General features: G+C 42.2%; 1 protein-coding gene across 1 annotated transcript in view; it reads left to right on the top strand.

Annotated features, from left to right (window-relative positions):
- Window positions 1-13,137, top strand: part of GRM2 (glutamate metabotropic receptor 2) — a 159,210-nt gene that overhangs the window by 69,206 nt on the left and 76,867 nt on the right. Inside the window, exon 2 of the mRNA XM_089524933.1 lies at window positions 2,978-3,706. Coding sequence (XP_089381059.1) covers window positions 3,236-3,706 — 471 coding nt within the window. The 5' untranslated portion in view covers window positions 2,978-3,235. The remainder of the gene's footprint in view (window positions 1-2,977; window positions 3,707-13,137) is intronic.

The following is a 13,137-nucleotide window of genomic DNA, read 5'->3' as shown; positions in this document are numbered from 1 at the left end:
CTAGATCAAGGGAAGTAATAGTGCCACTCTATTCTGCTTTGGTCAGGCCCCACCTGGAATACTGTGTCCAGTTCTGGGCACCACAATTAAAAAAGGACATTGAGAAACTGGAGCGTGTCCAGAGGAGGGCGACTAAAATGGTGAAAGGTCTGGAAACCTTGCCCTATGAGGAACAACTCAGGGAGTTGGGGATGTTTAGTCTGGAGAAGAGAAGGTTGAGAGGTGATATGATAGCCCTATTTAAATATTTGAAGGGATGTCATGTTGAGGAGGGAGCAAGCTTGTTTTCTGCTGCTCCAGAGACTAGAACACGGAACAATGGATGCAAGCTCCAGGAAAAGAGATTCCACCTCAACATTAGGAGGAACTTCCTGACAGTAAGGGCTGTTTGACAGTGGAACAAACTCCCTCGGAGTGTAATGGAGTCTCCTTCCTTGGAGGTCTTTAAACAGAGGCTAGATGGCCATCTGTCGGAGATGCTTTGATTGTGATTTCCTGCATGGCAGGGGGTTGGACTGGATGGCTCTTGTGGTCTCTTCCAACTCTACGATTCTATGATTCTATGATTCTATGAGTTTTCCTCACAAAATAAAATAATCCTCCTTACAACCCCCCCACCTAGGGTTGCTGGAATGCACACTGGTCTAGCGTACCTCATATATTGTTTGTCATGCAACCAGGTAACAAACAATACTTGCAGAAATTCCCTCTTCCATTTAACCATTATAGGTAAAGAAGCCCTCTTCAGTTTTCAGTCTGTCAACCTATGCACAAAATGATATGTGACATGGTTAGTGCTATTCAGTTTTTAAAAACCTATTATTTTATAAGATTTGCCTCACCGACCATCTGTTGGGGGTTATTTGATTGTGTATTTCTGCTTGGCAGCAGGTTGGACTGGATGACCCTTGTGGTCTTGTCCAACTCTAGGATAAAACTTCCCATAAAGCGTTCACAGCCGCGATCCCTAAATTATGGAACAACTTACCGGAAAATATCTGTCTTATTACCACCTTAGAAGCCTTTAAGAAGGCACTTAAAACGGATCTCTTCTGGCGGGCCTATCCATCTGATCTTCTATAGCTGATTCCAAAGCACACTCCCACTTCTGACTAGATAGCATGGAAAACAGATGACGATTTGGTCATTTTTAATGATTGGTAGCAGTATTGCTGTCCGTTTTATTGACTGTATTTTTAGATAATTTTATTTTGCATCTTGTATTGTTGATTTTATTTTTGTTGTAATCCCGCCTCGATCTGCAGTGAGAGGTGGGAAATATAAACAAACTATTATTATTATTATTATTATTATTAGGATTCTATGATCTTCTGAAATAATAAATAAGACCACAGAAACTGGTTGTAATTCATAGGCCATTAACTTGCAGTGTTGTTTGGTGGAGCACATTGTGTTGAGTGTAAAGTGAGAGACTCAAGAAAGAACTATAAGGAACTACCAGTTTGTCAGTCCTTTCTGTGCCTGGTCCAAGTGAGGTTTCCCATGCAGTCGAATATCATCTGGGAAATAAGACCATAGTGATGAACAACCTTTACAGCACTTTGAAATTACAGCACTTGAGAGTGCCAGGGTTGCCAGAGTGAAAACTGGAGAGGGCTTCTGTGCCTCCAGTGATTGTGCAGAAGAGGGAATTTCAGCAGATATGTGTTACATACTGTATGAGAAGCAGCACCTGCTGAAATTCCTCTCTCCACAAACCTCTCCAAGCCAAGGCTTTCATGTCCTTCTACCCCCCAGTTCTGTCCTGGTGCAGCTAATAACAACAAAACAAAACAAAAACAGTACAGCATTTTGTTGTTGTTGTGTGCCTTCAAGTCATTTCTGACTTATGGTGCCCTAAGGTGAAACTATCACAAAGTTTTCTGGGGCTGAGAGTGTGTAACCTGCCCAAGGTCACCCAGTAGGTTTCCATGGCTGAGTGAGGAACCAGATCTTGATATCCAGAGTTATAGTTCAATGCTCAAACCATTACAACATGCTGGCTTTCAGGACAGCACTCAGGCATTAAAAAGGAGGGCTGGGGTACTGCAGATAAGTTGTTTTATTTGCGTTTTTGTGGCAAAGGTACATCCTTGTTATTATCCTCATCAATTGCTTAAATCTTGGCATCTTTATTATTACTGAAATTTTAAAAAGCATTTCTGTCTTCTTGCTTTAACACACAATAGTTGAGACCCTACTTTCCTCCTGCCCTGCCATTCCGCTGCTGTTGGAGAGCTTGGGTGGGATTTGAGAAGCATCTGGCTATGTCTCCATGACCAGACACAAACCAATAACATCAACTTCTAAAACATCTGAAGGGCCACAGGGGATTTTGGATGAAGATGTCCTCAGCCTATGTCTGGTTATGAGAACATAGCCAGACACTTTTCCGACTCCTCCTCGGCTTTCCATCAGAACAGAATAGCCATGAAGTGGGCAGATAGTTCAGTGCCCTGGTGACCCCTGACAGAACTTTGGATGTTGCAGAGTGTGGAGGAGGGTACTAACCCCCTTCAGATATGAAATATGAAATATGAAATATAGAGACCCCAAATACAGAGTGGAGGCATTCAGGGTGTGCTAACAACTGAGACATTTTAAAAGCAGCACAAAAAGTGGAGGATCAGTCAAGACTGCCTCTGCCAAACTAGGGCAGTGGGAGGACATGAAGTAGCCAGCCTGCGAGAACAACTGGTAAAAATCAAATATTATGGTCTAGAAAAACTACAGGAATATGTTCTCTGTGACTAACATAGCCCACTGGAAAAGCTAGTGCCAGCCTCTCTTCAGCAAATACCATTTTCTTCCTTAAGAATTACTTAAGTGTGGAGTGTCTGGTTTAGGGATTCCTCAATAGAAGTGACATACTTTATTGGGAAGCTACAGATCCAGAACAGAAAAGGCCTCTCTTTCAGACTTCTTGATTGTAACTAATGATCTCTTTCTCTCTCTTTGTCTCTCTGTTCCCTCACAGATATTGTGCATTTATTTCTCTTCAGTGGCTTACAAATGTACATCTCCTAACAGTGATTGCTTCCACTGCAGCTCAGCCGAAGCTGAAACTTCAAGTGGGCCATTGAACTCTTGTGGTATGTCCTCCTGGTGACAGCTTGGACTCTTTCATCTCTGGTTCAGCTGCCCAAAGCAAATGATAGAGTACTCAAGATCTTTGCCCTGACTAGGGTGTCCTGGTGGTTTGGAGGGGCTTTTGCTGTCTCCTTGGGGCAGCAGAATGGCCTTCTCTGCCACCCTATGGATTCTATTGGTCCACCCCATTGTATGTCATGTCAGCAGTCAGAATCCCAGCTACAATGTGGCAACCAAGAAGGAGATCAGCTTGGAAGGTGACCTGGTTATTGGTGGCCTGTTTCCGGTTCATGAGAAAGGCAGCCCTACAGAAGAGTGTGGCAAAATCAATGAACATCGTGGCATCCAACGTCTTGAGGCAATGTTGTTCGCCCTGGATGAGATCAACAAGAACCAGCATATTCTTCCAGGCATCACACTAGGGGCACATATTTTAGATACCTGTTCCAAGGACACCTACGCCTTAGAACAGTCACTAGATTTCGTCCGTGCCTCCCTCACCAGAGTAGACGGCTCAGAGCACATCTGCCCCGATGGGTCCTATGCCATCCATGATGATGTACCTCAAGCTATCACAGGGGTTATTGGAGGCTCGTACAGTGACGTCTCAATCCAGGTACCATGGGCAAAGAGGAGGGAGAGCTGGGGGAATCCACTGTGGTGCTTGGGAAGCAGTATGTTTACAGGCTTGAAATAGGACAATGGGAACAAAATAAAACTTTGAATGTAAAGTAAGGGAAATAGGGTGGGTGCAGGGGGTTGCCCTTTAGGGACATTTGTGATACCAATGGACATGAAAAAGCAATATGGGAACACAACTTTGAAACTAGAAGAGAAGACATTATGTTACATCCTTCAATGAAGTACTACAGTGGCTATGTCCTATTAGCAAGAAGCCCATACTGTTAACATTTAGTCTTGATCAGCTATGCGCTGAGTCCATCCCATTCAAGTCCAAACATTATTTATTTGCCAGACTAAGACCTGATGTCAGTACTGATTCCTAGCAATGCTCACCCATGCTGATGCCCACCTGCAGCCCCCTACACCATGTGGCTGCATCTTTAAAGGCACAATTTAAAATTCTAACAAATTCTTAACCAAAGCATTGTGGTACATTTTAGATGACACCTTTACAACTGCCCTTTCATGTTATGACTTGAAGGCTCATATACACAAGTGCCATGGAACTTGGGTTGGTATGACTGTCAGGGTGCTTTGATTGTGAGTTCCTGCATGGCGGGGGTTGGACTGGATGGCTCTTGTGGTCTCTTCCAACTCTATGATTCTATGACTTATACCTGAGTGAACAGTTAAAACAAAAATGAATAGCATACAAGAGTTTAAAAACCAATTAAGCTATAATAAAATATGAAACTGTTGAAGGGAATTAAAACAACAACAACTGTTCAGCAGATTATACAAGGCTTGTTTCCTCTGAAAAGTAAATCCCCAATGGCCTGAGTAAGAAAGTTTTGTACCATCTTAAAGAAAGAAAATAAAGAGGGTGTCAGTGTGGCCACTCTGGGAAGTTCTAGTACCTGGGAGCAACTACTGAGAATGTCTTCTCCTGTGTTCCCACCGAATGTACTCTGAGGATGGAAAAGATCACAAAAGATCTCAAAACACAGGCAGCTTTATATAGGAGAGTTCAAATAACCTGGACCTGAGACATATAGGGCTTTAAAGATTATCACCAGCACTTTAAATTGTTCCCAGAAATGGACCAGCAGCCAGCTATTGCAACATGAGAGCTGTGTGCTCTCTATAGCCAGCCCCCATTAACAAGTTGGCCATGGCTCTTTGGACCCGCTGAAGTTTCTGAATACTCTTCAAAGCAAGCCCTACATAAAGTATGTTACAGTAAAGTAAAGGTATGAATCACTGTGGACAGGTCTGACATCTCAAGGAATTAGTGCAGTTGGTGCACGAGACTTAACTGATTCCTCTGTCTTGACTGGATTACATTTCAATTTGTTCAGCTCCATTCAGAACATTACTGATGGCAGGCACTGGTAGAGAACCAAAATAGCTTCCTTTCTTGAAGATGGAAAGGAGTAATAGAGTTGGATATCATCTGCATACTGATGGCACGATCCCAAAACTCCAGATGACCTCTCCCAGTGGTTTCATGTATATGTTAAATAGCATGGGGGACAGTACCAAACTTTGAGGGAATCCACAGGCAATGGCCAAGGAATCCAATAGGAGTCCCCCAGAACCAACTTCTGGGTTTACCCTTCTAGGAGGAATGAAGCCACTGTAAAACAGTGCTTCCAGTTCCCATTCCAGCAAGGTGGTCCAGACGGATACCATGGTCAATTGTATCAAAAGCTGCTGAGAGATCCAGCAGAACCAAAATGGATGTGATTCCTCTGTCTAATTTCTGCAGGTACTCTACCAAGATAACTAAAGATGTCTCTCTCCCATAACCAGGCCAGAAATTAGATTGATATGGATCTGGATAACTGATCTAATTCAGAAACCTCTGGAGCCGGGAGGCCACAGTGTACTCTAGTTCTCTGCCTAAAAGTTGAATGTTGTAGACTGGTTTATTTACAGCAATGGATTATGCTGCAAATATGCAGTAGGTTTAACACACACACACACACACGCACACACGCACACACACACACACACACACACACACACAGAGATATGTGGGATGAACATTCTCCTAACATTCCTGATCTGTGGCTAAATGTGGGATATGCAGAAGCCTTTCATAATTATGTAATGAGGCTATACTGAGTATGGTAATTATAACCATGATTTAATAGTCTGTTTCTTACACTGACAGACTGTTGCATTGTCCCTGCTTCATAGCTTCATAAAACAAATTGATCTACTTTTAAATGCTCCAGCTCCAAAATGGGCCTTATTTGGCATCTGGATAAGTAAATTTCAACTGGCATCACAAGCAGGCTTCTTAATTCTAAGGCTTTGTATTCTTACCTTGGGAATTTGAGCCCTAGAGATTCACAAGCCTTTCCACTCTGTCAAACAGAAAGGGAAGGAATGTGGCAAAATGAGACGAGGAAGAAGTGGTGTGAGCCAATTTCTGGGGTGGGATGGTGGAGTCACATCTGTGATTGCATCATATACACAAACACCTTGTTTTTCATTTGACAGATGTATGGACTCCTTGCAAGTGGTAACATAGAAAAAGCAGGATATATTTGGGGCAATACAGCAAATGATCATTAAGAAAGTAGTGCGGGGCTGTGGATATATTTGGAGCAGAGATATTCAAATATAAATGTGAGCAAGCTTTGTGTACCCAGGATATGTGGGTGTTTCCAAATGCCCTCACATTGTTTCATTGATGTTTCCTGTGATTCGATGAAAATGGTAACCATAGGCTGCGTCCCATACCTGTATCAAGCAAAGAACAATCTTTTTAAAGGCTGCCCTGGCCATCACCTCTGGCTTTGGGTTCATCCCTGTCAACAAAAGCTCTATCTGATTCTAGGCTTGCTAGCACAAGGGACCATATACCAGAGCATTCCCATGACAGAGTAATTAGCTGCTGCTCCTGAGAAGCCCTAAGGATGTATTAATGCTATAATTAATGCAAATTAATATATCATTATCATGTACAGAGAGAGCCCATTGCAGAGAGAGGGAGGGAGGGAGGGAGGGAGGAGATGATGAGAGAACTGACTGTTGCTAACTTGCAAAGACAGGAAAAGCCTGTTGCCAGGGCATTGCTTTTAGATCTCTAGCCCACTTCTCCAGTGCAGAACATGATGAAAAGAGGGAATCGGTGCCAAGGGTGCTTTTCATGGTGGACTCATTTAATCAACAGAATTGTTCTGTGTGGGGGATGGAGGGGCACTGCCTCAGCAATACCAGTGCAAAATCACTCTGCCCCCTCCACATTTATCCTCCTACAGCTCTCTGCAGTTGAGCTCCGCCAGCCTCATTCTGTGTTTTGCCTCAGTCTCAGATATGACCCCAATTCCTGTGGGCAGGAAGACCACAAGATCCCTCTTGAAGACACCTGAGACCATTGCCATCTGCCACTTAATTTCAGGAGTTTTCCTGCAGATATGCCAAGACAAAGTCCTCCTCCCCCCCCCCCCTTGTTTCATAGTCAAATGCCATTATTAATGTCTGAGGCAGAGCAAGCCATTGGTGACTGGAACAGACAAGATACGATCTGTCCGTGCTTGTGTTATATTTTGAGGAGATAATGCTTGAGCCCAAAGCAAGACCTTCTGTGTCTTTGCACTAGGTGGTCTTGCATTGGCTTTCCACGATATGGCACTACCTCATGCTCCGCAGCAGGCAACCCAGATGGTGGAACAGCAGGACTGTGGCTGCAATTGCTTTACGAGGCCATGCCAGGGGGTTGAGCTCTGTCAGATTGAGCGGTGGCTTACAAACAGCATCTGGAGAGACATCATCCTCCCTGCCATGTCCTCCCCATTCCATCATGCTCCATTTTCATGTAGAAAGGTTCTCCTGGCCCCTGTCACATCCCGCTACTCAGAAGACCCCAAACTGACAGTGTAATTGTACCTCTTTGATGGGGTCTCTGTTGACCCCATTATGGATTAATATAGGTTGAGTCTCCTTTATCCAAAATTCCCAAATTCATTTATTGTGTTTTAGCAAACAGCCATTACACACACATGTATAACAAGAAAAGGAAATCTAAACAAATTAAATTATTGACAGTCAACCTTCAGGGTCAAATCATTTTCCATACCCCATGTAAACTTTATAGCACGTATTTGTAGAGCTTTAACAAGAAATGTGGCTGTTCTAAAGGATACAAATTTATCTGCATCAGACAACAGAAAATAAACTTTCACAAGAAATGAGCTTCCCTTGAACAATTTTAACAAAGGATAAATATAGCTGTTTCTAAGATCATTATAAACAGGGCATTCAAGCAGCACATGAGTTAAATCTACTGTTGAGATGAAATTACAAAATTATTATCCAAAATGCTTGGAACCAGAAGAGTTTTGGATTTTGGATTGTTTCAGATTTTAGAATATTTGCAAAAACATGAAATGTATTTATGTTTCATATACACCTCATTAACATAGCCTGAAGGCATTTTTATACATAATAATTTTTAAAAAATTGTGCATGACACAAAATGTGTGTATGATGAATCATCAGAAAGCAAAAGTGTCACTGTCTCAGCCACCTATGTGGACAGTTTTGGATTTTGGAGTATTTTGAATTCTGAAATTCCAGATAAGGGATATTCAGCACATGTACAATGGAAGACAGAGGAGATTATCACACCACCTTTTCCCATCCTTTCCTCCCACGCTAGGAGTGGGATGTAAACTTTAACACACTGATTTTATTACACACCTCCATGCCCAGGCAGGAGGCATCCTGTACCCAATCTGGGCATCCCATATCCGATCCGGACTTTTCCAGCACTGTTTGAAAGAATGGGATTTTTCCATTCTTTGCAAGGTGTGGGGAAAGTCCAGATCAGGTATGGGATACATGGATCAGATATGGGATGCCTCCTGCCTGGGCACGGTGTGCAATAAAATCCACATATTAAAGTTTGCATCCCGTGCCTAGCACGGGATGAAAGGACGGAAAAGGGTGGTGTGATAAACTCCCCAAATTTAAGAAAAACACTAACCAGAACTATATATATATATCCTAAACTGAACACATGTCTAGTGTGACATAGTCCCATGCATCCAGCAAGGAATCAGTGCAGGACTTGACTAGAGATGGGAATATTAGAAACTCAGATTCAAACCTTACAAGCCGTAATTTTTTTAAAAAAAGTACAATATGGGTGCAAAGACATAATAGAAATTGCATTACAAGGAACTTGTCTGTTTATCCCTGTGGTAGGGAGTCCTGGGAAGTGTAGTTTGTAGTGGTGCCAGAGCTCTCTGAGAGAGAAAGCTAAATCAGTATCCATCCCATTTCTCCCTGATTCCACCATTCCTCTTTATTCACTTGCAGCTTTGACTTTTGTGGATTTGATTATTCACAGATTTTATTAATATGCTCTCTCTAGAAATATCTAGGCCCTCCAGCACAATTCTATGGTCAACTTTAACCAAATGTCTCACCAAAGGACCTAGAGATTCCTAGGGAGAACATTCCACTAGGCATTTGTAGCTCCACCAGCACAATTCTGTGGTAAATGTCTGGCAGATATTGACCACAGAATTGCATGGGTGAACCTACAGATTCCTAGAGAGTGTTCTCTCAGGTAAAAAACATAGTGTTTTTGTTATTTGCGGTTATTATTGTGTATTGTATGAACTTTGTTGTTACCCACCTCGATCCTCAAAGTGGAAGAGATGGGATATAAATAAATATTTATTATTATTATTATTATTATTATTATTATTATTATTATTATTATTTCCACATTCATGGGCATCCTGTACCCCTAAACCCATAGAATGCGGAGGAGGGACAAGTGTATAACTTTTGTATTCCATCCTGAAATGTATGGACACCAAGGAGCTGTAGCTGGTGGCAAGTGGCAAAATGAATGCATTGCTCCTCCTAAATAAGAACTCTGGTATCCAAAATAAAACTTCCCTTCATTGCCCAAATTTCAAGCATTATAGTAACCAAGGCCTTCAGTGCATTATTTAGAAATACAGTTCAGGTCTTCAAAGATGAAGGGTAGGCAATGCAAACAAAGAAATGAGAACAAAGCAAATGGAAGAGTTCTAGGTGTAAGGAATTTTCAATGTCACTCTCACTCTTTGCATTGCTAGAAAGCTGAAAGCTGAAAGAAGCAATGTAAGAAGAAAAGGGAGAAATACAAAAATGGGAAGAAGAAGAAAAATATTCATATGGAAGGAAATGGAGCTAGTGGTTAGCAGCTAGGTGTATTTAAAGGGACCATGATGGGATTAAAGGTGGTGGTGGTGGATCTCCCAGGTAAATCATAGCCACTGGCCATTTGGACTGGGAGAATCAAGGCGTTGTAGTCTGAAAAAGTGACCTTTCCAGACAGGTTGCTTAGTTTTTGATATTACTGTGGGGTAGACAAAGACTACAGGTTAGAATACAAAGAATAAATAGCTAAGCTGTAGAGACAGCCATCTAGATAAAGGAATTATTAGCTAAACTGACAGCCCTGAAGTTGGGTAAACACAAAAAGCAGGACAAAGAGTTGTACAAAGTGAGAGAGGCTATGATGGCAAGATAATTAGGCAGCTTATTAAAAAGATAAGCAGATAAATTGGCTACAGTGGCAGTCCCTCTCCACAGAGCCCTGCCGCTGTGCCTATAATACAGAGACGTTTATTAATAATTCTGGGCTCTTGTCACTCGCTGCTGTCCCCTGTGCTTTGTGTCCCCTCCAGGCTGGAGGAAACCAGAGTGCTCTCTGTCTCTCTGATTCTCTCCTGCACGTCCCCTGGGGTTGGCACAGGCAAACTACAGATTTGATCCAGCTGAGGCACTATGTCTAACACAGGCAGCGGATTAACACCTTCCCTGCTTCACTCACTGCTTTCCCAAGAGTGGCCTGACAACAGTCTGCTTGAAAAGGAAAGGCTGACCTGAAACCATGGTGAGCAGACATATAAGTGGGCACACAGACACAGACATGGGCACGCACACTCCTGTGGCATCTTCTTTGCTTGCCTGCTTCATGCCACAATGGAGCTAATTAAACTAACAAACTGACCCCCAAACTAACCTCCAAGCAGGCAGCAGTTCCTCCTTTTGCATTGTCAGAGCAAGCTAGGAGAAGACCGTCAGCAGCACAACATAAAGAGTGCACTTCAGGGACAGAAGCAAACCAGAGACAGTTTCACAAGAGCATTTTCCACCCACAGCACCACAACTCTCATGATTAAGCTCATGATACAATAGTTCATGGCATGATAGCTCAGTGGCAGATCAGATACATTCATGCCAAAGAGCCCTAGTGGCATCACTAGGGTTGGCGTCACCCATTGCAGTAATTCATGATGTCACCCCCCATACTCATTGACTTCCTTCAATCTCACACCATACAGTAATTTTGTTTGTACTAATGATACTCATAAATAATAATTCCTGTATATCACTGAATGTAAGGGTAACAGTTGTGACATAAACAAGTAGAAAAATGGAAATAATACCTTTAAATTACAATAACATATATTTAAATATATTTACATGTATATAGTTTTGTGCAGTTCAAGTGAAAATGTGGTAAGATGTGACTTTTTAAAGAAAATTTTAAAAGAATAAAATGTTAAGCTTTTTTTTTTTTTAAAAAAAATACAATTTCATTTTTTTCAAAACCCCAAGACCTCTCCTTTCTCTTCCCATTGAGGCCCTCTCATTCACACCATCTTTTCCACTGAGCTCCAGCATTTTAAAGGGACACAGGCAAACACCACAACGCATTTCTGCCAAAAGGCAGATATTTTGGAAGCAGTGGTGTAACCCCACTCAGAATGTCACCTGGCATGGCCCACATCCCTGCACACTCTAGTGACATCCCTGCCTAGGATCAGTCCTGGGCATCTTCAGTGGTGGCTTCTGTGTGGTGGGGCAGAGCCAGGCCATACTACCGCTGGTTTGCTACCTACGCTCCTCTCTTGTGAAATCCAAGTATAGCCTGTATAGCCTTTCTGACTGGGAGAGGATGCTGGTTCTCATGCGGGCAGTTCCCCTTCTTCTCAAATGGTAGGGCTACCCTTTCCAGTTAAAAGGATCAGGTGGTAGTTGACATGAGAGCTAGTGGGGTGTAGTAGACTGAGTTTTGGACTAGAACTCTGAAAAAACAGGTTCAAATTCCTGTTCAGTCATGCAAACTCACTGGGTGACCTTGGGCAAGTCACACTCTCTCAGTCTCAGAGGAAGACAAAGGCAAGCCCCCTCAGAACAAACCTTGACAAGAAAACTTCATGATAGTTTCACCTCAGGATAGGCATAAGTCAGAAATGCCTTGAAGGCACATAGCAGGAACAAAGTGGGGGGTATGAAAGATTTCTGCCTGAAACCCTGGAGAGCCACTGCTAGTTAGAGTACAAGTGTTTCCATTAGCTGGACAGATACTCTGACCTGGTTTAAGCCATTTTATATGCTTACATGTAAAATGTTTGGACAGAATGTGTCATCCATGAAATTTTCTAGGTGAATAGCAGCTCTTGGAAAAGTTACCTTTTTGAATAACAATTCCCAGAATCCCCCAGCCCTGGGAGGTGTATTCTGGCAGGCTGTATCCAAAAACAAATGTTTCCAAGAGTACACATGTACACAGTAGAAATAATGCAATTTGACACCACATTAACTGCCAGGGCTCCATTCTACAGAATACTTGGATTTGTAGTTTTGTGTGAGCACTCTTTGGCAAAGAAGGCTAAAGACCTCATAAAACTACAATTCCCAGGATTCCATAGGATGGAGCTACAATATTTAAAGCTATATTAAACAGCATTGTTTCTACAGTGTAGATGCACCCTAGGGTTTACACACAATAAAAATCAGTTATCCAGTTTCAGCTGAGAGCTCACCTTTGAGTACTGTGCATGTAGGTGATCCATATTAGCTCTTTGACACATCATTGCTCAGGAAAAATACCCTAAGCACTGTCCGTTGGGAACAAAGCAGCACATTTGGAACTTCGCCCCTGAATGTGAAAAGCTATCTTGGTTTATAAGCAATTGTTCACCTATTGCCTATTTTGGTCTTAATGAAACATGCAATTGGGCTAATTTATTGACAAAATCTATCTGGGTGGTTTACCCAAGTTTAAAGAGGTCAGCATTTAAAACAATTGTAAAAGAGGCAAACAAAAATGGACCAAAGGAAGAAAGAGTAATAATATCAGGTAGCAATGAACAAAATGAAAACATAGCCAAACAAATTCCAGCCTTAATACGCATTGTTCACCAAACTAGGTACCAGGCAAACTGTCCTTAGGAGAGTTTTCCAACGACTATGTTGAGAGAAAAAGTCACACTGTGGAGAACATAAAATGCATGGTATGTTGCTAAAGTAGCTTTCTATTCTGTTCCCAAAGCAAGAAAACGAGGGCCCAGTTGGGAACAGGACCACCATACATTAGTAGGAGAAATTTAATCTCAT

This window comes from Sceloporus occidentalis, unplaced genomic scaffold (genome assembly GCF_023333645.1).
Source record: "Sceloporus occidentalis isolate IW3139 unplaced genomic scaffold, rSceOcc1.0.p SCAF_1, whole genome shotgun sequence".
NCBI classification, from domain to species: domain Eukaryota; kingdom Metazoa; phylum Chordata; class Lepidosauria; order Squamata; family Phrynosomatidae; genus Sceloporus; species Sceloporus occidentalis.
This window is presented reverse-complemented; position numbering and strand designations above follow the sequence as displayed.